Source organism: Pteronotus mesoamericanus, unplaced genomic scaffold (genome assembly GCF_021234165.1).
Source record: "Pteronotus mesoamericanus isolate MK-2021 breed Mesoamerican mustached bat unplaced genomic scaffold, CSHL_Meso_final contig_181, whole genome shotgun sequence".
Lineage (NCBI taxonomy): Eukaryota > Metazoa > Chordata > Mammalia > Chiroptera > Mormoopidae > Pteronotus > Pteronotus mesoamericanus.
This window is the reverse complement of record NW_026555077.1, coordinates 2863620-2888308: the sequence shown is the minus strand read 5'-3', so window position 1 is coordinate 2888308 and position 24689 is coordinate 2863620. Positions and strand designations below refer to the sequence as shown.

Genomic DNA, 24689 nt, shown 5'->3' with positions numbered 1-24689 from the left:
GAAATACTATGGATATCAGCTTTCAAATGCCTGCAACAATTTTTAAAAGCATGAACTATGATTCTAACAATGTTTATTATGACATACTCAAAACAGATGTACTTATCATTTTAAAAAGTAATGTGGCCTTATAAGAATGATGTTTGCAGAATGTGAAATTACTGCTAAATGTTTATGCTCCCTACTAACAAGAATCACTTAAAGGTATTGACTTAGTGTAACTTCAGTGTCAATGTTTGAATTGGTGATTCAATTGATTTGCATAGCAAAACAGTTATTTTACCTTCTTTCAGCTCATGCATCTCTGAATGCCTAAGAGGTAACTACTTGTTACCCAGGGCTTTGCTAATCCAGCAAATGTCTACCTCGGTTACTCATAAAAATTGCTTGATCACCACCAATTTTAAGCAAATAAATACTGTTGCCTACATGCTTACACTGAGTATAACTAATATGGAAATACTTCAATTCTTTCCTAATTTAAAGTTATAAAATTAAGACCTGTATACAACCAGTAGAAATTAAAACATAGTCATAAGTTTGTATCACATAAATTTTTTGTACTATCATATCTATCTCATTATTAATATTAACAACTTTAGAAGCAGGATAAATAAATCTCATTCATTTTGACAGCTTTAAACCTCTCTGTTATGGAAGATTTGCGTCAACTTTGAGCATTCATCTTTGGAACTAAAAAGGGTAGTGATGTGGTTTGTGAAAACTTTCTGAACAGTCAGAGGGCGGTGAGTCCAGGAAAAAGACAAGAGAGGAGAATGAACACTCACAATCAAGCACCTCCTGAGCTAAATGATGCCAATTATACCCAGCTGGGAAATGCTATAAGCCGCTAACAGTGCAGAGCTTGGCTAGACTACAAGGGCTTTCCTGGACATCTGGTAAAGGTAAAGCTGACCGCACCACTTTGTGCCTGGGACAGGTAGACTAAAACCCAAGGTGATTAGCATCAATTTCACCAGAGTAGATACAGTGACTATTGACTATGCTCTTTGTTTTTGGCCAAATGGGGTCTAACTGGAGGAGCAGGTTAAAACAAAACACTTTTTTCCCCCCTTTCTCTCTTTGTGAAATGTAGTTTTTTTTTGCTTCTGGTATGAGGCAGATAGTGAGTTACTTACATCCTCATGAGTGCTTTCTGGTTGCATTTATGATTACCAGAATAGAATTACAAATACTCTACTATTACTTCCAGTCCTTAGCCAGATGTAAATCTGCTAAGTTAAACAGAGACTTAAAAACTTAAGATTCTTAGGATTTTTTTCTTATTACCTTATTTTTCCTGGCTAATATATGAAAGACAAGAAGTGAGCACCGACTAAGTTCTTTAAATGCAAAAATGAGTGAGGGCAGCACTACCTCCTTCTGTAATTCTGAGGCAAGCGTCCACTGCAACTTGGAATAAAGCACTGAAGTTGAGATCTGAGCCCTCACAGTCACAGTCCCTAAAGAGTGTTCACCAGGAAGAAAAAGCAGAGCCTCTGCTCTAGAAACGTTGCTCAGAAACTCCAAAGGCTTCTCTGCCTCCTTTGTCACGCCTGAAGAAATAAATACATACTGACGGCCCATTTTTCATTTTTGACATGGGATACCCCAAAAGATTGTTTTGAAAAGTGCTCCGCCTTTTCTCTCACATTAATTTTATTAGTGAGTCCAAAACAAATAATTTGCCAAATTAGATGTTTTCATGTGTTCTTTTGTTGAGTAAGTGCAATGATCAACAAATAAGTTTCCTATTAAAATGTACTCACAACACAGCTCAAAACAAAATGAAATATTTTTAAATTAGGAGTTGTTATATTTGAAACACATTAAAGACTCACTGCAGACAACACACACAAAAAGGACAAATTGATCGAAACTTTCACAATAATGGAAAATGTTTAATAAACTTAGAATGGTGGGCTTTTAAACTGTAGTGTTATTTACAGCCATAATTCATCAACCACAAACACAATAATGTGTTTGTATGGCATGCTACAACAGAAGCTTTATTCAGTTCATCAGGAAACATTGGCAAAATAAATTTCAGTTGCAAATTCACAGATACAAGCCTCAAAGTATAAAGTTGTATGTAACAAAAAAATACAGATAATATTTATAACAATAACTTACAGATACAAACTAATGATAAACTACAGTTTCACAAAGGATTGTAAACATTTTGCACACTTGTCAGTCCTTTCTTTTAGGCAAAGTGCTCTTTTGATGACAAATAAATTAACAGATACACACTAGAGTGAACTATTTCCAGACAATACAAAAAAAAACTTTTGATTTGTTTTCTTCTTGTAAACATAAGTTTTACAAAAAATGAAAAATCAATAAAAGTGTCTTGCAGGCCAACTGTAGATACATACCTGGGCAGCAAAGTGATGTTGGAAATGCTTTGGATGTTAAATAAAAAATTAATGCTAATCTTTTCAATGGTGTTTTATACATAATAAATGACAAGTTTATATCCTTAATCATTTCTATCCCTGAAAAAAGAAATTAGGTGTGACTTATTGGCAGTTGTGTCATTGAATGGGGTAACAAGGGCTGGAGTCCAAGAGTTGTTGGTGAATGAGCTACAAAATAGAAAGAAATTTGTGGATCAGTTTTGCAGGGTGAATAAAACTGATTTCAAAACAAACAAAAACAATCCAAGGCAATGTGCTTTCATTACTCATTACAGCCAAGGGCACTAAGCTACACTCATCCCACTAAGCTCAGCAGAAGAACTAACTTATTCAACATCATGAGTATATTATTAAATGAGAATCTAGGAATGGCTCACCCCTAAATCTTTATGTTGCGCCACAGCTTTCGCCACTTGAATGTCCTCCATCCATACCCCATTCACTGCACTTTACCCTGCCCCCAGAAAGACACATGAACTTTGTCGGCAGGTACGTTGCTAGCTTTCACATGAAGGTGTTTTGTAGAGAGGATGACCTCAAATTCTCATCTATGAATGCTTCACTTTCTCTTCCCTAAACAGATGAAAATACATTGACTCAGGCAACACAGCAGTCATTCAGGTCAGCATGTCCAATTTTGATGCTAGCATTAAGTAAATGATTACAACAATACAGGTTCTGATTTTTTTTATTTAACCAAACCTAAAATGAAGATCCCACCCTCAGCAAGCTCTATGTTGCCTCAAACACAACCTCTCTCTGAGAGAAACTAGGAAAGCTGGACAAAAGTTTTAAAAATCTGTCTGAAGGCACATGAAGGAGAGACCAAGGCAGTCAACTCCAAGAGGAGAGATAAAATGAGGCTACTTTTCCCCAAGTTACTGACCATTTTAAAATAAATGCATGAGAGGCTGAGATGGAGAGCAGCAGAGTTTTCAGGAATTAGACTTTGGCTGGGTGGTGGAAAACAAATAAAGATCAGGGACCACTGAAGAGATGCCATAGTTAAAAGCCAACAGAAACAAAGTAAACAAGACAGGCTTTGTTTGGGATCTTACAGGCTAAATCTGAAATACACCACCCCTACTGAAGACTGATGCCTGCTTGGGTTAAGTTGATCTTCCCCTAGCCTAACTCCCTGCCAGAGGCAAGACTAAATCCTCTCTGGTGGAAGATTATTACCCAGAGCCTCAAGTTATTTCTAGGTGTTCATACCCAACATATGAAGTGCAATAAAAAATAAATAAATAACAAGGCAAAGAAGAAGACATGGCTTGACTGAAATCAAAGAGGAAAAAACAAAAACAATAGAACAGACCTACAAAAATCCAGATATTGGAGTTATCAGACATGGACATTATTATAACTCTAGTTAATAGAATAACTTTATTAAGGAACAAAATGCTGAAATAGATTATTTCAGCACAGAAATTGAAACTGTATAAAAGAATGGAATGTACATTCTAGAACTAAAGTTGTAATAACTAAAATTAAGAACTCGATGGACAAGTTTTACATCGTATTATAGAGAATGAATTAGTGAACTAGAAGATAAGTTAGAAGGAAATATCTAAAGCATGGGAGGTCAAAAGTCTGGACAATATGAAAATTTTTCATGAGGGCAAAAACATGTGAAACTAGAAATTCAAGAAGCATATCTAGTGCAGCGCATCATAATAAAACTGAAAAGCAAACACAAAGAAGAAATGCTAAGGAAAAAAGACATTTACTTTCAAAGAAGCAAGAGTAACAGCAACAGCTGACTTTACCAATAAGTGCTATCTGGTTAATTAACTATCCATATTCTAAACAATGGAGGCCAGAAAAAAATGTTATATCTTCGAAGTGATGAAAAAAGCTGTCAACCTAGATTTCCACCTACAGAGGAAATACCAGTTATAAGTGCATCAAAACAGCCCTGGCTGGTGTGACTCAGTGGATTGAGCGCCAGCCTGTGATGCAATGGTTCACTGGTTCAATTCCCAGTGTAGGGCACATGCCTGGGTTGCAGGCCAGGTCCCCAGCAGAGGGCATGTGAGAGGCAACCACACATTGATGGTTCTTTCCCTCCCTTTCTCCCTCTCTTCTCCTCTCTAAAAATAAATTAATTTTAAAAAATCTTTTTAAAAAGTGCATCAAAACAAATACTTATGAATAAACCTAACAAAAGGTATACAAGATTAGACTATAAGAGAACATTTGAAGATGACCTTAATAAATAATCAAAGTTCATGATAAGAAAGACATTATTACCAAGATAATAATTTCCTACAATAGACTGTAGCAAAATCACAATTGTTCTCCTTTTTTGGGGGCAGAAATCGACAAGCTGCTAAAATTTAGGATAAAATTCAGGATAAAATCTACAAACCTGAATAACAATGAAATAGGAAGACTTGTACTATTGGATATCAAGAATTATAGGCCTAGCATAATTAAAAGTTAGGTATTAATATAAATAATAATTAGGTAGTAACATAAAATAAATACACCAATAAAACAGATACATATGGACACTTCATTTCTATCAACTGCGGGGTGCTACAAAGCAGCCGAAAAATTTGTATTTTCAACAAAGTAACAATAGGCTTTGCCCCTATTTCATACCACGTACAAAATTCAATCCCAGACGGATTGTAAATCTAAATGCCAAAGATAAAATAAAATTTCTAGAAGACAACATTGCAGGAATATCATCATTATTGTTGAATAAGAACAATCTCTTGAACAGGTCACAGAATAGCACTGCCCATGAAGGAAAAAAAACGATGAACGACATTAAAATCAGGAACTGGTGCTCAACAGAAGAACATTCCCTTAATAAAGTATAAAAAGGCAAGCCACTGAACATGAGGAGGCATTCACAACACATATATTCATTTAAAAAAAGCCCTTGATATGCAGAATATAGCAAGAATGAAAACAAATCAAGAAAAAAAAAAAACAGATGAACTCAACAGGCAACTGATAAAAATGGACTCTTTACAAAAAAAGATACAAAGGTGCCCAATGAAAAACGCTCAATCTCATCAGTCACTGAGAGAAAAGCAAATTAAAATAATGAGATAGTACAATACAACCATCAAATCGGCTAAAATTAAGAAGACACACCATATCAAATGTTAGGATGTGGAGCCCCTTGAACTTTCATGTGCTGCTGGTCCAAGTGTAAACTGCTTCATTCACTATGGGAAACAGTTTGGCAAAATCAACTAAAATCTAAATATATGTGTAGCCTATGACCCTATGTTCCACTCCCAGGTATATAACAAATACAAGTGTGAATTAATGTGCACCAAGAGGCAATTACAATAAAATCCATAGCAGCATATTCAGAAAAGCCCAAATTGGAAATAGCACAAATGTCTATCAACCACAGAGTGGACAAATTGTGGAATATTCCTACAGTAGAATTCTATATAACAACTGAAACAAACAAATCACTGATTCTTGAAACAATACAAATGAATCTCATAAATGATATAGTTGAAAGAAGTATGGCACAGAAGAATACATTCTGTACGTTTCTATTTGTATAAAGCTCACAAAAAGGCAAGAGTAAAACATGGTTTTAGAAGTCAAGGCAATGTTACTTTGGACAAAAAAAAGATAATGATTGGAAGAGGACATAAGAGAAGCTTTTGGGGTGTTAGTATGGTCTACTACTTCATCTGGGCGTTATTTACATGGATATGTTCATTTTATTAATTATCATGTTGTGTTTTTATTACTGTGCACTTTGCTATATGTAAGTTTATTTCAATAAAAAAGTTTAACAAAACTAAGTGAACTCCAATCTAAAAATCTGAGTGTGAATACTTTCTCTGACCATAGGAAAATAAATTATTTAAATATTTATCAGGTGAAAAACCAAACAAAAAAATTTTCCCTAAGTAGAAATCAAGCACTAAGAGTCAATATCAATATTTGTATTTTAGTTGTAAAGCGATGGTTAAACTTCTCCCTTAAAATACAGTCACAGAAATAAGAATGTGTAGTTTCGCTCCCTACTAAACCCCTATAATGTTTTCCAGCAACTACTGAGGTAATATTTCAAAATATGAATCTCATCGGTAATCTAATGCTAGAAGTTGTCAGTTACTGACTGCTTGGGAGACAGCTGTTAAATGTTAGGATACCTACCATCCATGTAACTATGCAGCGCAGTTAACATCGTCCCATCTTGGGGCACATAGGCAGAATAAGCCATTTCTTCTAACATGGGTGGAGACAGCCTGGAGGGCGGGACAGAAGTGACCGGGGCAGAGGAGGAGTGGTTAGGACTGACGTGTTTCTTGTGGCGCGCTCTACAATTCTGAAACCACACCTGAGGGAGAAAAGCAATGTAGCCATGTCACATATCAGCTTCTGAGTGCGTTACAACTCAGTTTAAAAAGGGATGCAACCTCAACTACACTCCCATATAAGCACAGTATAAATCTAAGTAAGTTTTTGAAAAGTTCATAGATAGAAGAGAAATAACTTCACACAAATACCAATGGTCATTTTCTTCACTCAGACAATAACTATTTGAAGATTTACTGAAAAGCCAATTCTACACTAAATCAGCATCTTCCAAAATAAAAAGGGGCAGAGGACTCAAGAATTTCAGAGTTTCCTTGGTTTTACTACTGGCATTTGGGACAAAAAGGGAAACAGAAAAAGCCTTTTAAGCATAACTTCAAAAAAATATGCTACTAAATGTATTCTTAGACACCTGCTGGACTTATTTCAAGTCTTTTTTTCAAATGATTAAAATCCCCACTGAGAACTAAAAGCTTTCTACAAACCCCTTGATTCAGTTATTCCGGACACATTTTAACCTGCTGGCTTCGATTTCTCCTAGTGAATACATAGTTTATTCCCTAAGATGCATGTTAAGGTCAGGCTTATAATAAGGAAAAAAACTAGTAATATTTAAGTAGAATAAAATATAAACACTGGTGAAACAGTTCATAAAATGTAAAGAGCTAATCACCTTCTTGTCCAGTCTTTCACAGAAATAACGGAAGCAAATTCAGGGCAGGCAGAGTTTTGTATCCAGGTCAGGTAGGTAAAATTGGACTGCCCAGAACGTTTCCAGCAGTAAAACGACCTGTGTTTGAACTTCATGCCATAAGATAAAACTTAATTGTAGCATTTATGTGCCTTCACAGCAAACAATTCTGTGATGAGAGGAATGAGAAGTGGAGGGATAAAAACTTGAAGGAGCCATGGCTGGTGTGGCTCAGTGGATTTAGCTCCAGCCTGTGAACCAAAGGGTCACCAATTCGATTCCCATTCAGGGCACTTACCTGGGTTGTGGGCCAGGTCCCCAGTAGGGGGTGTGCAAGAGGCAACTACACTTTGATGCTTCTCTCCCTCTCTCCCTCCCTTCCCCTCTAAAAATAAATAAAAATTTTAAAAAATCTTTAAGGAGGCTAAAATATGAAAATTGGGGTTTCAGGCAAAGGCCAGGGAAAGGTCAGGGACATAAGAGAATCGCGGGGCTGGCAAAAGAGAATGGAGTCTAAATAATGTGGAATTGAAAGAAGCTGAGAAAAACATTTATATGAAAAAGTTGGCTTCATTTCTAAGACACACCCTGCCGTTGGGATTCAGAAATAGAGGGCTGGTAAAATATAAACCGAAAAGTTTAAAACGAAAGAAATAAAAATGAATAATGTAATGGGATGTGCAGCCCTGAGTAGGTGGCTGAAAGGGAGCACCAAGGAATTTCAGGAACAAGACGTAAGCACCTATCAAAGAAAAGGAGTGGGAAGTCGCAGCCTTCTCCCTCTCCTGGAGTGTTAGACTCTCAGACACCTATACGGAGACCGCACCCAAAGTCTCCAGTCACAGTCCCCTCCACAGGCTCCTTATGCCAAGACTGTCATCCACCCAGCCGATCGGATACACTCACACATTCTCCACCTGCCTTTTCCTGGACAGTGTCTAGAAGACATATAACCAGAGGACTACGTACAACCTAATACACATAACGCCGTGGTTCCCAGAGTTTCTTCAAAGTATCTTATGTCTCCAGTAGATTATATGTTCGGTGGGACCTACGCAGTCGTTTTTAAAAAATTCCAGACTTTGGAAGTAAACATAAGGAAGGCATGACATAAACAGCAGAATAACTCCCATAATGCTGATTCTAATAGTTCCTTGGAAAGATCATCAACAGGTAATCAGCAGAGAGAGGTTTGGAAACACTAAGTGTCATGTAATTTGCACTGTAAAATATAGCTAAGGACACCAGACTTGAGAAAATACCTTCTGATGTGAGGGCTACTTAGCTTCAGAATTCAAACGGAAGTCCTGCGACTCTCCTCACTGACTTAAGATTTCTTCCTTTTGTTTCACAACCTCTAACAAGAGTTAAAACTTATTCTAAACAATATACTTAAAAACTTTTTTGAGTTCTATGTTGTAAACTATATAAGCTAAAAGCAGGTCATGTAGACATTCAGCAAAAGACAAATGCATAAAATGTACCTCTTTGAAAGTCCAAAAAGCCAAATATAAAAATGTAGTGTATGAAAAGATGGAATTTTAAATTATTGGCTAGGCATAATACTGATTTAAGAAGGCATGGCATAATACTCATTTAAGAAAGCTGGGTAGCCCTGGCTGGGTAGCTTAGTTGATTAGAGCATCACCCCGATACACCAAGATTGTGGGTTTGATCCCTGGTCAGGGCACATACATGAGTCAACCAATGAATGTATAAATAAGTGGAACAACTAAAAATCAACAAATAAAAAAATGGAAAAAATAAGAAAGCTAGGCAATTATTTGGGAGGAAAAAATAGAAAAATCTCTACATAACATGTAACCAAAAGTCAATTCCAGATAAAGTATCAGTGTAAATAACTGAAATCATAATGTCTAAGGGAAAAACCAAAGATATGAGAAAACATATTGGAAAGTCTGAATACAAAAAATATAAACATTAGTTCTACGTGAGGGAAAAAATAACAAGAAAATTGATAAACTATAAAAATTTAACATGGAAATGAAAATCAGTAAAAGAAAGATGGTAAGAGAAGAAACAAACCAATAGAAGAGGGGGCTAAATAACAACTTGTAAAATGACAAAATAAGCAAATTTGTTAAAGTTCACTGATAATGAAAAAAATATAAAAATAAGATTTTCTGACTACCATAATTGGACAGGATGTTAAAGAACGACAGGTACTCAGGATTCACATGGTTGTGGAAGAGGCAGGATCATAAATACCTTTTTGTACTATCAGTTAAAGGCCCTAAAAATGTTTTATCTTTTGACTCAATAATCCCACTTCTATAAATTTATCTTGTCAAAACTACTGAACGAACGTGCAAGGTACGTATACAATGTTGTTCATTGATATATTTGCATGATAAAAAACTGGAAATAAATGAAATAAATTATTTTATGCTCAATATGTGATACAATAAAAATGATGTCACTCTTAATAAGAAAAGGTAGTCCCAGAACAGTGACTGAAAGAAATATCTGTAGGGTATACAACTTATAATTCACCTCTCTGAAAGGGTATCTGAATAGTGATTTTATCTAGATGAAGAGTGTTAAAAGTAAAATCATCCATTTTTATTCTATTTTAGTACAATGACAATCTGTATATTTTAGTACAATGACAATCTGCTCTGTTCCTAATGTGTAAGTAGACGTTAGCCAGTAAAGGTGAGATCATCTCTGTGTATCAGACCATTGTTTCTACCTAATCTTTGCATATAACCTAGTTTGCATATTAAAATAAAGGCTTAGTAATTAAACTTCTTTTCTTTAACTTCTTTAAAGTGTGCTCAATGCCAGGAAGTAGGCTGGGCAAATAGATCATGATCACTATTTGAGATCACAGTAATTACTTCTCCAAAAATACTGTGGACTATATATTTAAATTATATACACATGTGTATATACACAAGTAATATACAGGATGAGGAAAATGTAGATTTATAGTTGTGAGTGTGTGAAACAGAGTTAATTATTGTGTTATGTATTATTATATTATTTTCCATACAAAAAAAACTGTAAACCTACTTTGGCCCACCCTGTATACATATATTTGCATGCTAATATTCCTTTCTTTGCTATCTTATCAGAAATATTTAAATTCAATCCACTTTTTTTTTTTATTGAATTTACTGGGCTGATGCTGGTTAACAAAATTATACAGGTTTGAGGTACACAATTCCACAACACAGCATCTGTACATTGTATTGCATGTTCACTACCCCAAGTCAAGTTTTCTCCCATCACCATTTATCCCCATTATACCCTCCTCTGCCTCTTCCCTACCCCCACCCCCATCCTCACATATTAAAAGCCACCATACTACAATATATTCTCCAAGTTCTAGTGTGCAGAATGAAGTTAACTTGCTCATAATACTGGTGACTGAAATACATGAATATGACGAGAGATGTCTGAGTTCCTTACTTCTTCAAATACTTAGAAAAAGTCTCAGAAAATACAGAAGTCATGAAATCTGACAGCTGCTGCAGAGTTTCAGATTAGAAGGAACCCTCAGCCCATTGTGTACGACTGACCTCAGCGAAGGACGCACCACTTCCAGGCACAGGAAACTCAGTGCCTGCAATGGTAGGCCATGATGGTTTTGTGGCTTTCCCACTGAGAAAGTTCTACCTCATGAGTGAAATCTACCTTTTCCTGTATTCCCTTGCAGAGACCAGACTCAACGTCCATCAAGGCCTTAATTTTTTGAATTCTGAATGTTATTTAAGATTTTCCACTTCCCTGGTCTTTCAAGAAGAACTTGACACAGTTGACTATCTCTATCCTGAGCCCGCCTCACCCCTTCAGCCTCCACGGTGCTCCCCAGACCCCTTCATTCATGTTGGCTGTTACTATGTGCCACTCAAACAGCACTTCTTACCCTGTTCTCTCCCTAAAATCCATCCTTCAATTTGTACTGTCTATAATCTTTTTCTAAAGGGTCCTACCCAATTTCATAGCATTAAATCTCCTTGCTTGAGTTCTGTTCATCCTTGAGAGTACCTGTTTATTTGCTGATGGCACCATCTCTGTGTAATTAGCAGAGAGGAAAGGAAATTCATCTCCCTCCAAGTTACAAAACTAGCTTTGTTTTGACCTTCATATTCCTATTCATAGTACCATTTCCATGAGTACTTTGACTTTCAATTTAAGAATCATCTTTGACTTCTTTCTGCTTCCCCATTACAGTGCCTGGTCCTCTTCTTGTCTCTCTAGCATCCAGCACCTGCTGATCAGTGTACAATCATAAAATGCTTCTCCAACTCTAGGCCACCACACCAGATAAGTTTCTTTTAAAAAAATTACTACTTTTCTGGACATCCCAACTAATCTGCCTGTCTCTGTCTACCCTCTCTCAACTCTAATTCTCCCCATGCACTGTCACCAAACTTTTCTTCCTAAATTTCATATCTTGGCTTTCTCCTGCTCAGGAAAGAACTCTGCCTTTACACGCCTCTCCAAGTTCATCTCCAACCAGTTCTTCTCCCACAGTTTGCAAACATAAATCTGCTCTAACTCATCCTTCCCTAGCTTCATTCAGATTACTCCCTCTGCCTGTACCTTAAACAAAGGCCATCAGCATCCCTTACACACATACATACTCACTTACATACACAATCATAGAAAAGTAGAAAAAAATACTGACCTCAGAACCAGATCTATCCCAAAACCACAGCTGTCTTTTTTAGCCTGAGGATCTCAGGGTTGCTATGAGCACTGAATGAAGTAACTTGTACAGTAAGTCATTTAACAAATGGTAGCCCAGCCCAAGACTGCTAATTATCAGGTTAAAAAAAAAAATTAGAGTGTGAAGAAACCTCTAATGAGAAGCTAATGCTTTGACAAGTCTTTACAAAACAAAGCACACTCATAAAGACCTAGAATAGAAATTTTAGAGTCTCTTGATTAGTGTTTAAAATAATCACCTGTATCACACGTCTGCTCAAGCCTGTCCTTTCTGCCAGTTTCTGGAGGGTCTGTGCATCTGGGTTGTTGTCCTGAGCAAATTGTGCTTGCATAACCTGTTGTTTAAAAAAATTTAAGTAGTAAGTAGCTAAAATAATCAATTTTCTGCATTTTGATGACTGGAAAGAAAACATGCAAGAAAACTGGATACTTGTATTTTATTACTTGAAAATCAATATGGGGAAATATGTATAAATGAAAACAATGCATATTTTGTAAATTTACACAAAAGTTACTATGTTAAGATCTTTTAAAAAATCATCAGTTGCAACATAAAAACTTGTCTCTCATCTTTTCTTTCCTTCCCTTCTTACAACCCACAAATAAAATTCATAAATAGTATTAAGTCATTACTGTTTTTTTCCCCATTGTGTTAAAAAGTGCTAGCATTAGAAAACTTTTTAAAATACAAAAATCATATCACAATTATCTCCAACCTCTACTGAGCTAAACAGATTTCAGGCTCCTACATTTTTTATTAGTCTGCAAATGGCACACAGTGCAACAAATGTATTCCATGGAATTGTAACTATTCCTTAATTGTTTCGAACATCTGCTCTATGCAAAGGAATATGTGGGATCTTAAAGAGAGACACCCAGCAGCTCACCGAATAAGAGTTTCTTGGAATCTAAACATCTATATGTTGGAAAATGCCCCCAGGTGATTCTGATGTGAACCTTTGGATTGTAACCATTGTGCTAAGTGCTCTGAGATAGTGAAACATGAAAAACTGTCCCTGATTTCAACTTCCCAGCAGAAGGATACAGATATGCCAATAACTACCAACAATACAAGGTTAAGAGAGAGGCATGAAGAGAGGGAGGGAGGGAGTACCAGAATGAAAGCACAAGCTAAGGACTTTTGGATTCTTTCAGAAAAGGTTAGCCATAGGCATCACGTGGGATATTTGTATTTTACCAGTTAAAAGTCAATCAGTTGAGGGAAATGTGAAATATAAAGAGATTATAAAGAATAAGAGAGGCATTTAACGCGATTTTGCACGTCCATGAGCACGGGATGGGGGTAGTGCAACCAACCTAACTAGAGCCCTCAAGCTCTGCTAGTCTGGACACTATTTGCAGCAGGCACTATTAATTACATTCTCCTCTATCATGCTCCTATGACGCTATCTTCTGCCACCGCACTTCTCACGGGATCGCAAAGTAATTCTTGGGCAACACTAGCTCTCCTTAGTGGAAAGTGAGTTTCTTGAGGGCAAAGGGAATGTCTTATTCTTTGTATCCCCATTCTTGTCAATAGCATTTGTACTTAAGAGCTTGTGACAGAATGAACTTGACAAAGTGAGGAAGATCTGAAGAGAGTGTGGTGAAAAAGACCAAAGCTCTTCCAGGAAACCTTATGAGGTTTACAAATTTATACATTTTTTCAGTTAAGTTCTCTGATTAGTGACTCTTCTAGAATAACATATCCCTGGCTTCCTGTCCAACTCTGTTCACACACTCACTTAAACGGCATGTGTATTTTTGCTTTAAAAATTGGGTAGAATCAACCTAAAAGTTTATAATCTCACTTAGTTGACTTCATTCTTCCTGTCCTACTTCAAATGTGTTATTTCATAGGCAAATACAGTTGTGTTGATAGAAACCAGAGTTTGGAAATCTCAAAGAGAAAAAAGAATGAACAGATTGTCTTTGTTTTTTAATTTTGAAGAAGAAAGGCATTTGCTTTCAGAGCCACAATTGATAATTCATAGAACAAAAACAGCATGCTTTTCACAAATGCATTTCAAATTCATGTTTAATAACGAAACCAAATTACATTTGATAAAGCAGTTTCTCATCAAAAAATGAAGCAAAACTTGAATCAACACTGATGGCTTAGGTTTGGAATATGCTAAGGGAAAAGTAAGATGTACTTATCAATGTTTAGTCTCACACACAATAAAACACCCATTTAATTTTAACTTAGTTTTATTATTCTCCAGTCACTAATGATGTCAAAACTCAACCTACTCCTTCTCTGAGCTCTTTTAAAATGGTCAAGGAGTAAGCCTCTAGAGACACTCATTATTTTAAGGCTGGAAATTCTGCCAGAAATGTCATGATTCTGCATAGTAGCAGCTGACCAACTAAACCTGAAAGTAGACTGAAGTAGGTGCTAACCTTAGCATGTAATAATAATTGAGCAAATGTGTCCAACTACAATAAGCAAACCATTAATATTGGCTGAAACTTCTTAAATATCATTTCTACGAATGAGACAATATTTGAAATATTCATGCCAACACAAAAGGGTATTTTATTTTGTAAGTGTGAAACTACTTTTTCTTCCATAGATTTCTAAAGAAGAATTTTTAAGTATTACCTTCTCCCATTTTAACTCTGCTGTTTAAAGCAGGTACTTCATGAACAGTCTTGACTTACTGATCACCTACCATATTTTATTATTTTACTGAAAGTAGGACAATTTGACAATGAGGGTACATCATCAGATGTTTTGTTAGAGGCTCTGGCAAAATATAATAATTCAAGTTTTTAAAAAATCTACAGATATCCCAGATTCCTAAATTATGAAGAACCACTTGAGGACAAGAATTGTGTCTCACTTATTTCAGTCATCCCATACTAATAAATATTGAATAAGTGAAAACATGCTTTGAAAACATATCATTTCTGCTTTTATTTTTCAAAACTTATGATTCCAAGTTTTTTTAAAACATGATTCACAGCACATTTTAATTTAATAAAGCATGATTAAATAGTTTGTGCATATGTGCAATTAAAACTGTAAGGCTATCTATAAGATTCAGAATTTTATTCTTTTGTTCTAGCTGTTCCTACAATTAAGTGGAGTTTTGTTCGGCACAGAATCATGGTCTCCTCGGAGGCCAAACAAAATGAAAAGACCAGAGGTTTGGCGGGAAAGTTCAAATCTATTCTCTCCCCTTCCTTTGGCAATCAACCCTGAGGAAAGTTCCTGCACCTCTTGGATGAGGCCACCTACATCAAGGAATTGTTGTGAGACTTAAAAGAGATAATGTAGAGAAAAAGTGTTATGGGACTTGGCACATAAAGTCCTCCACAAATATTTTTCCCTTTTTTAAATAGTATTTATCTTCCTATATGAGACTGTCTATATACCTAAAGTGGTTGCATATTTTCATAATTATAATTTTAATAATAAATTTTTATATCAAATCAGTTTTATAATTAAAATTATAGCCAGCCCTTATGGGAATGGCCAATTTTAAAAACAATAAATGGTCCTAGCCAGGTAGCTCAGTTGATTAGAGCATCATCCCAATATGCCAAATGTGCAGGTTTGATCTCTGATCAGGGCACATACAAGAATCAACCAAGAAACAACAAATGAATGCATCAATGAGAGAGACAGCAAATTGATGTGTCTTTCTTTCTCCCTTCTCTAAAAACCAATAAATAAAAATTTTAAAAAAGAATATATTTTTTGTTAAAGATTCTCTTTGTACACACACCTTTATTTATTCTCACACATCTCTTAGCTACTGGGCATTTGCTGCCAGATCTCTCACAGGTACTCATATCTTGTAATTCAGGGCTTTATCTGATCTTCCCATAAAGCACCCAGAAAAGCAAGGCTCAAACAGAGATATTTCTTTCCATTGCCTTATCTTTCATTGATTATGTATCGACCATTTATTCTATGCCTAAGTTAAGAAATTTAAAATAATCATTTGAACATTTTTCTGAATGGCTTTAGATTTTAATTCTAGATTGCTTTCCAATACTGTTAAGTTACCTCGGAATATTTGTGTTACATCAAGTTTTCTTTCTTAATCATTCTCAAAATAAAAATTCTCTTCTTGAAACACTCGTATTCATCTTAAGTACTGGGAGGTCTTACAACGTTATATGTGGTTTTTCAAAAATTACTTTCACTCATTTGTTAACATTGTATAAATGTCCGTTAAAGTCTGAGCTAAGATGAATACAATGTGTAAAGCACCCAGCAGTACATGGTAGGTGCTCAATAATTGTTACTTTACCTTAACATAAAATACCTCAGCCACATTAATCTTTTAGAAAACATGATTTTTTATCTTTAAAAAAATGCCAGAAAGAACCATTATATTTATAGACTTATATACAAAGCAAGGAGTAATTATTTAATAATTTTCTTGACAATTTACATAAATCAACCTCTGACAATTATATTTAGGGCCACTAAGATGAAAATAATCCCTCCCTTTTCAGGTTCATTATCAACCTTCTCAGAAAATGTATAATCTTGTCCATTAAAAGACTCATTGCAGTTTTTAAAAGATTAACACATTAGTGTCTCATAGACCCACACACACATTGTATGACTCTCTGTTGCATCCCAAAATATTTCATCTTCTGTCGCAATTACACATAGTTATGTCAAAGCCTGGATTAAAGTGATTCTATCAAGAAGTCGGGAGAGACCAACATTTTGTTTCCACTTTGATGTCAATGCCAGTAGAACACAGAAAACAAAGCTTGAGTGACTGGTTTGTACATATCATAACTCTGGGAATATGGATCAATATTTTAGGGAAAAAAGTATATTTTGTACATTCGCCAAGTTATTTTTCAGAAAATGAATAGGCTAGCATTTTGAAAACATAAAAATGATTTTCGACAGCATAGGGATTGGTTGTTGGGTTTTGGCAGGGAGGGGCTTCACAAATCATAAACTCATTGTCAAGTCTACCTGGAGCTGATCTGCTGTAAAGCTGGTCCGAGCCCTTTTTGCTGGTTTTGGATGATTAACATCTTGCTCTGTGAGGAGGGCGCCTTCAACACTAATCCCATTACCTATATTTAAAAAACACACCACAAATGTTGGTAACTCAGATGGGTCCACCAGTCATGCAATAATAAGCTGCTTGCATCTCTTGGCTTGGAGTGAAATTGTATACATCTTCTAGATTGCCAAACCCCTTGAGTTAAGCTTTTAAACACACTAGACAACACTGTAAAAACAATATTCCATTTGTAGGTTTGAATGCTTAGTCACACATGCAGAAAGTTGTAAGCACACATCTGAAGCTCATCCTTAGGAAGGCAAGGACAGGGAAATGGCTAGTTACAAAAAGCAAAACCAGAATCCTAAACCCCCAGCTGTTGACTTAGAATATGGCACAACGCTGATACACACAGCATGGCCTTCCCTGCAAATAAACAGATGGACACCATCACTAAGAGTGAAGTGCTTAATGAGCTTTACCACAATCACATTGCACAAAATAATGCATTCAACTGACCCGAAGGAGAAATTCTTTTTATTCCTGTATTCACTGTTCCAAAAAACTCAAAAGTATTTTAAGTATATATTTACCATTTTCCACTTCTCTTTTTAAATTATCCAGCATGCAGTCATAATGTACTCTGCACAGGACTTTCTCTTCCACCAAAGCAAACTCCTCTCCCGTGGAAAGTTGCCTTTTGCAGGAAAAGCAGGCAAAGCATGCCAAGTGATAGACATTGCCCTTGGCCCTCCGGACCCAGTCAGTAGAATGGATGTGCCTCCCACAACGAGAGCAGCGAGTTCCATACCTTCTGCATAAATGGAAGGGCAGGAGGTGAGGATTGGAAAGCTTGGTGAGGCATTCATTAATGTAAGATTAAACTGATGCGTTATGTTACTCATTGGATTAAGCTAAGTATTTAAATCTTTTGAAAATAAAACAGGAATCGATTATTTCTCTAAAAGTCAGTATGGTAAGCAATCAAGATAAGATATGGTCATACTTCAAACCAATTTATAAAACAAAAGCTTCTCATTGTTACTTTAAAGAAATATTGGGTTCTTTCCTTTTAAAATAAATGAAATATATTTCAATATCTCTCTTGTAACAAATATCAGTGCATTTCAAATTACCAGAAACAAAAGATACAATACACACACACACACACCACAGACTGAAATGTAAAAGCGCAAAAGCATACCAGGGAAGATGTAAATAATGACTTCTTAAAACCAAGTTGAGATAAGTAGAAAATGCTTTAAAATATCATTTCTTAAAGTTAAAACATTTAAACACTTAAAATTGATATTATCAAAGAATGAGAAAAACAGAGCTTGTTCACACTGGGAAGAATGAAAGGAAGAAAAACTCAAATATTCCCTTTGGTGAATAAACTATTGCATTGCTAACCACAAGAAGAGGGGAAATATCACCCAAAACTTCCAAAGACACATCTGAACATTAAATGCAGATGATTCTTAACGAAGTGCCAGATACAAATATCCCTTTCTTCTCTCAGTCCAAGTGACTGGACACACTTCATCATGCCTCCTTTCACAATCTTAGTCACGGCCTGGCATATCCACATCAAACTAGATAACTATATATGTATGGATCCATTCATTAATATTTCTTTACAAGTGTTACCATTAAAAAAATTAATCTGAAAAACTTAATCCTAAAATTTTTTGTCAGAACATAATAAAATATGAAGTATAAACATGTCCCAAAGAACCAGACCTCCAATAAACCTCTGAAACAAAATCTTTCAAGAGTCTTTAGATTACCATAAAAATTTAAGATTAACATATCCTAAGGGAAAGACAAGAAAAATTGTTACTATTTTTGAGAAAGTGAAGAGTATATCTGATGAGAAATATACATTTTTGGTAATTATAAAATTTTGCAACTTTATGAAATAAAGGACTCTGGATTTCAAGAAGTGCTTTAAATTACCTAGCAATTTATTCAAATCAGTCACTAAACTCTCTGAAATCAGTTTCTGAAATTGAGCATAAACAACATAATTAGTATTACAAACTTCATTATATAATATTAACTTCCCAATTTCACAATGAACATTCTTCTTCATTTGGAAATGTAAATAAAGAAAAAAATATGGTAATTTTTTAAAGTCATGCTTGAGGATGATTTCAGTATCTAGATAGTTATCCATTAAGAACTGAATTATATACTAGAAAAACTGTTCATTTAAATAATCATGAACAGATCACACAGAAAATGTTACATTTAATATCTTAGGCAAATGTAATTTCACAAAATAAAGGTCAAAGAACAGACAAAAGAAACAGGATATTTAGACAGAATGATTAGATTTGGTATATTTCTTACACTGGAATAGTCAATTCTGATTAATTTGGTTTATCACAGTCTCCAAACCGCAGGCATTTGATAGGTGTATAACTAGGGATTACTCTACAGTGATCAGGTAAAACATTAAACAGACCCTGGGCTCCTCCTCCCCTTGGTTATTTCATCTTACCCTTCCCCCAAACATGGGCTTTGTTACAATAAGTCATCTTATAGTTCATACTTTATACCTATGTACAGCAAAGAGGTTTCCCTGGTTTTAATACCTAAAACTCCCATTTGCCAACATGGGAATGAATAATTACTTAAAATTAGCTTTGGTACACTGAATTCCTAAAACATATAAACATGCTTGTTTTATTTGGTTTAATACATATTATACCTCAAAAATATAAAGCATTCTCATTTTGAAATCTATTATGTAAGAAAACCTGGGCTCCAATAAATAAAACTGGACAAGAAAGCCTATTTACAAAATTCTCTTTGTATAATAATTTCTTGGAATATCTACTTACTAAAAAAAAAAAAAAAAAAAAAAGTCACAGTGTACCTGAAATAATCAAGTTTGCAGAAAATGTCTTTGTCTTTAATATAACAGCTGGTGTGCCTTCCTAAGGAGGTTCTGCAGACACTGCAGGACAGACACCGAACATGCCAGCACAGGTCATTCACCTGTGAAGGGAAAGGGGCAGGATGAGAAGTCATTCTATGACTTAAGAGGATATCCCTTGGTTTTGTGTGTTGGGCGACTTAAAAAGCTGGCCCCTTACTATTTCAATACACACTCTGAATGCTTCCATCTAAAAGGTGTCATTTACATAAATATGTGTGTAGATATATTCTCTTAGACCCAACCAGAAAAATCACAGTTTAACATACTCTACATTTTGTGTTAAAATGTTATTTTATTCCTTTGAAGACTTCATTGTTTTTCTTTTTAAAAATGGAACTTCTATGAACACAGGGAAAATTCTTGAACACTCTGAAGTCCTATATACTGGTTTATTTTTTCTTTTACCCAAATCTTCTGATTATGAAACATGTTAGCTAAAGAAGTAAAACCACACAACTTCTCAATCTAATTTTGACCAAATTATTATAAACTGTGCACCAGTTTAAATGAGAGAGAAAGTGAAAAAGAAGTTTTTAAAGACACTTACCCTTATAAAGAAGTCAGGCAACCCATTTTGCTTACAAAATAGAAATGCTAAGGTAGATTTAAATGTTGATATGGCAGAAGCCCAGGCTCCCCTTTAACATTAAATAATAGAATCAAGGGGTACAGTATTGCTAACTCTACTCAATGATTTGGCTACTGGAGAAAAATAAATAAATCTAAAGTGGTTCTAAAAAGGCACCCAAGCACTGATGTAATTAATACTTCAAGAAGTGAGGCATAAAATGGTGATTTAATAAATTACAGTGCTTTATATTTTCTTAGTAGGAATATGAAATATTATCAGTTCAGGGAACAAATCATAATTACCCTCACCTTAAATGGTCACCATCATACCATAAGCATCACAATTCAGCCTTTGGATTGAACTTGCCTCTAATGCAGACTCCTAAAGTTTGCTCTTATTAAACTGGCACAGGATCAGGTTTATGTTTAGTTACATTTCATGGAAAAGAACAGCAGTGATGCAAAAACAAAAGTTACACACCACAAATGGATCTAAATGCCTAAAATAAGAACTAATTTGGAAAAAGGGGAAATTGTGAAATATACCTTTTCCTACATTATTTCACAATAAAGATCACCTGTCTAAAGAGTCTATCAGACTATCACTGTTGTTCAGGAACTATAAAGGATACTTCAAAGCTGGGGGAGAAAAGTTTCACTGGCTTCCAATTACAGTTATGTACTTCTTTTGGTAAAATTGTAAAAGTTTTGCTTTTGTTACAAAAGACATACCTGTTTACTATGTAAGAAAACATGTAAAATAGCAAAGAAGTAACAAAAAACATTAACAATGGTGAATACTGTCCTGGAAATAGATATATTTCCCTTCTATTTTTCCCTAAAATGAGCCCAATTAAGTTAAAGTTTACAAGTAGGGGCTTTCTTTCGTACTCCACTGTTTAAGGTCGTCTTCTGCATTTCCATCTGATCTAACCTGTTTTTATTTTATTTTATTTATTATCGGAATAAAAGGTAGATTCAGACTTCAGGGCAGAGTTACAGGACCAGCCTCTAACTCTCTAAAGCCATATCTAATGCCTGATTTTTCACCTTTCCTTAAAGTTTACTAAAAACCAAAGAAAAACAAAACAAAACAATTAAAAACCTCTTTCATCTTTCATTTCTTTTCCAGAAAGGGAAGTAAGGTGAAGAGCGAAAATTCTGGAGAATCAAAACCTTCCCTGATGGCTGGTAGTGACTCAACCTGTATATGTATGTGTATGTAAGATCAAGACAGAAAACCACCCAAACAACAGGGCACTGAAGTATTCGATGGGGCAATAGATACATTTACCTCATCTTGTGCTTTTTTTGTTCTAACTCCATTTTAAGTGCCTCCTCCCAATATGGTGTTTTTCTGTATTAAACAATGTATACTCTCAAGTACTGTACTAGGTCTAACAATTTTTTTTTTTAACCAGTGACTTGAATTCAAACTTATCTGGATGAATAAGGACTCAAAATGGAAAAGTTAAGAATTCGGAGTTTTAATATAATCATACAGTAATAACCTTTCGTTAGAGCTAATGTACTAATATGTACAAGAAAGTAGACTATGACTAAAGCGGAAGACTTCACTGGGAGGGCTCCAGTCCTACTAGCAAGGAGAGCTTAGATAACTTAGGGACTCTATGTCATGCAAATATATAATATATAAACATATTTTTAACATATAAAAGATGAATACTAGAAACTACTTCAGAGGCTGTGTTAAGAGTCATTTTATAATAAGGTTTTTCTATATCCTCTCTGCTATGAAGTGTTAAAGCCTTTATAGATCCCTTCAGAAACATTCTTAAAACATTATGCTCATTATTGAGAGGGCATGTTGAAAATAATCTAGTTTTGATCCAAAAGATGACTTTGAAATATCCAAAAAGGCCCAAGTCTAGAAGCATTGAAAGGAGACTCTTAGAATGCAGATTTGAAGAGAAAGCCATGCTAATTTGTCACCTTTAAGAATTAACCATCAATAAAGATTAACTCAGTCACTTTTCAATGTTTTTACCGAAATGTCTTTTGGTGCTTTATCTGGGTTGTATCTACAGGGTATCATTTACACTTTACAGATGAAGCAGTTTTGTAAATTGAGGTCGAAATTTAAAGACCCCCACTAACTTGCTTTTTGAACTCATACACTCCATAATTAATTCTTTTGAAAAACTGGAACGGGGGGAGGGTTGGTGGAGAGGGAATAGAAAGTGAACTGGTTTGCTACTAATTCAGTGTAGGAGAGATCATTAGTTTAAACAGTGGTTTGAAAGAGGTATTGAAGTTGAAAACCCATAGCATTAGGATTAAGACACATGGGACCATGGTCCTGCAGGCAATGGCACCAAGAACTGTGGCCTGCCAGAATTTATACTCCCAAACTCCCCCACAATTATTTTAAGGGAAGTAAAACAAATTAAGACAGACAATCTACTCTCAAGCCATCATTTGAAGCACTTCATCCCAGGCTTCTTTATTATCTCCGTAAATTTACATCAATTTCCATTTTACCCCCAAACTCCGGAACCCTGGAGATATTTAAAAAAAAAAAAAAAAGCACTGGGTGGCCTTGAAGTATTAAACCTTAATAAGACGAGCGAAGATACTGAAATGATTTGTATTTAAATGCTCCTAGGAACTTTTACTTTGGAAAAGCCTCAGGTAACTGTAAATAAACAAAAGGCTGTGTTAAAAATCTGTCCAGAAATGAGCCTGTACAGCACGTAGGTGGTTCTCGCCAAGAGAGACCCTGCAAAGGGGAATCAGTCAACGTACCCCGACCTGGAACTCTCTTAAGCAGGCCGGCGTGCGGGTGTAGCCGGGGTTGGAGAGACCCTACGTAACCCGGGGCTCAGTAAAAGGAATCAGGCGGGACTGTGTTTCAGAATGGGTCAAAGAGTTCCTCCATTTCCGTTCCTCTACAAGTTGGCGGCTGACTCCGGTATGTCCACCCGGGGTATCGGGACTTCTAGGCACGACATTTCATACACGAGCTGTTTTGCAAAACCTTGGGAGATTCTAGGATTTCTTCCCCTACCCTTTCCCACCGCGTGAGTTGCCCCTGTCTGGTGTGTTTTGCTTTAAAAGCCTACCAGCTCAAGGGAGAACTTGAATGGAAAAGAGGGGGGAAAAGAAACTTCCCTTTTCCCAGCGCTCCTCGGGTAGCCCGCTCCCCGTGGGCCTCGCGGCTCCTCCCTACCTTGAGAAGGTACTTGTCCACTATCTCCAGGCCGCAGCTGTTGCACACACACTTGCCAGGGGGACAGACGGAGCCCGAGGCCATGGACCGGGGCGAGGACGACGGGGACAGCGGGGCCGAGGAGGAGCACGAGTCCTCGTCCCCGGCTCCCTCGGGGCTCACCTGCAGGAAGCCGAGAGGCGACGTCGCAGGCGGTTCCAAATCCCACCGATCCCCGGGGGTTCCCCCACCGTCTCCCCTCCCTTTCTCTAGCAGCACCCCCGCCTTCCCGCCCGGTTTGTGAGGTCTCACTTCTCGCCGTCCCCTCGAGCCCGGAGTCCAAGCCCCAGCCACCACCCACTGGGGCTGCGACCCCTGACCTCCAGGACTCGGGGCGCCTTAAGGCCGGCCCAGCGCGCCGGGCCAGCTCGGCTTTCCGCGGTGCCCCGCCCCAGACCCTCTCTCCACCCGCTCCCCGAGAGCCAGGTGGGCCCGGGAAGGAGCGCGGGGCAGCAGCCCCTCTTCCTGGGCCGCCCCCCACGGCGACCAGTCTCGCCAGCACCCGTGTCCCTCCGCACTCACCAGTCCCTCTTCCCCGGCGCTTTTCCGCGTCCTCCCGGCCGCCAGGGCTGCAGTCCGCCCGCACTCTTCCGACATGAGCCCCAGGCACTGCGGGGTGGAGTGGGGAGAAAGAGGCGAGAAGTTCCGAGCCCGCACGCGCGGCCCAGAGCCTCGGCTTCTCCGCACGCGGGGCGGGCTAATGAAGGCCCCAGCTCGCGGGCCGCGCGTGCAGCCGTCCGGGCTCCTGGGCCCCGGCGTCGCGGACCGAGGCGGCCGCCCGAGAGCCGAGGGCTCACCCGGCGCGCTACGGAGCTCTCGGGGCTCCGGCTCCCCAGCTCTC

The 24689-nt window shown here is 36.9% G+C and overlaps 1 protein-coding gene across 1 annotated transcript; it reads right to left on the bottom strand.

Moving 5' to 3' along the window:
* Positions 1-2511: 2511 nt before the first annotated feature.
* Positions 2512-24457, bottom strand: LHX8 (LIM homeobox 8). The gene is made up of 8 exons (XM_054566820.1): positions 24371-24457; positions 23810-23971; positions 19987-20108; positions 17696-17916; positions 17069-17172; positions 12354-12449; positions 6564-6747; positions 2512-2588 (listed from the first exon to the last, which is right to left on the bottom strand). The coding sequence occupies exons 1-8, from the start codon at positions 24443-24445 to the stop codon at positions 2512-2514; spliced, it is 1041 nt and encodes a 346-aa protein (XP_054422795.1). The 5' UTR covers positions 24446-24457.
* Positions 24458-24689: the final 232 nt, after the last annotated feature.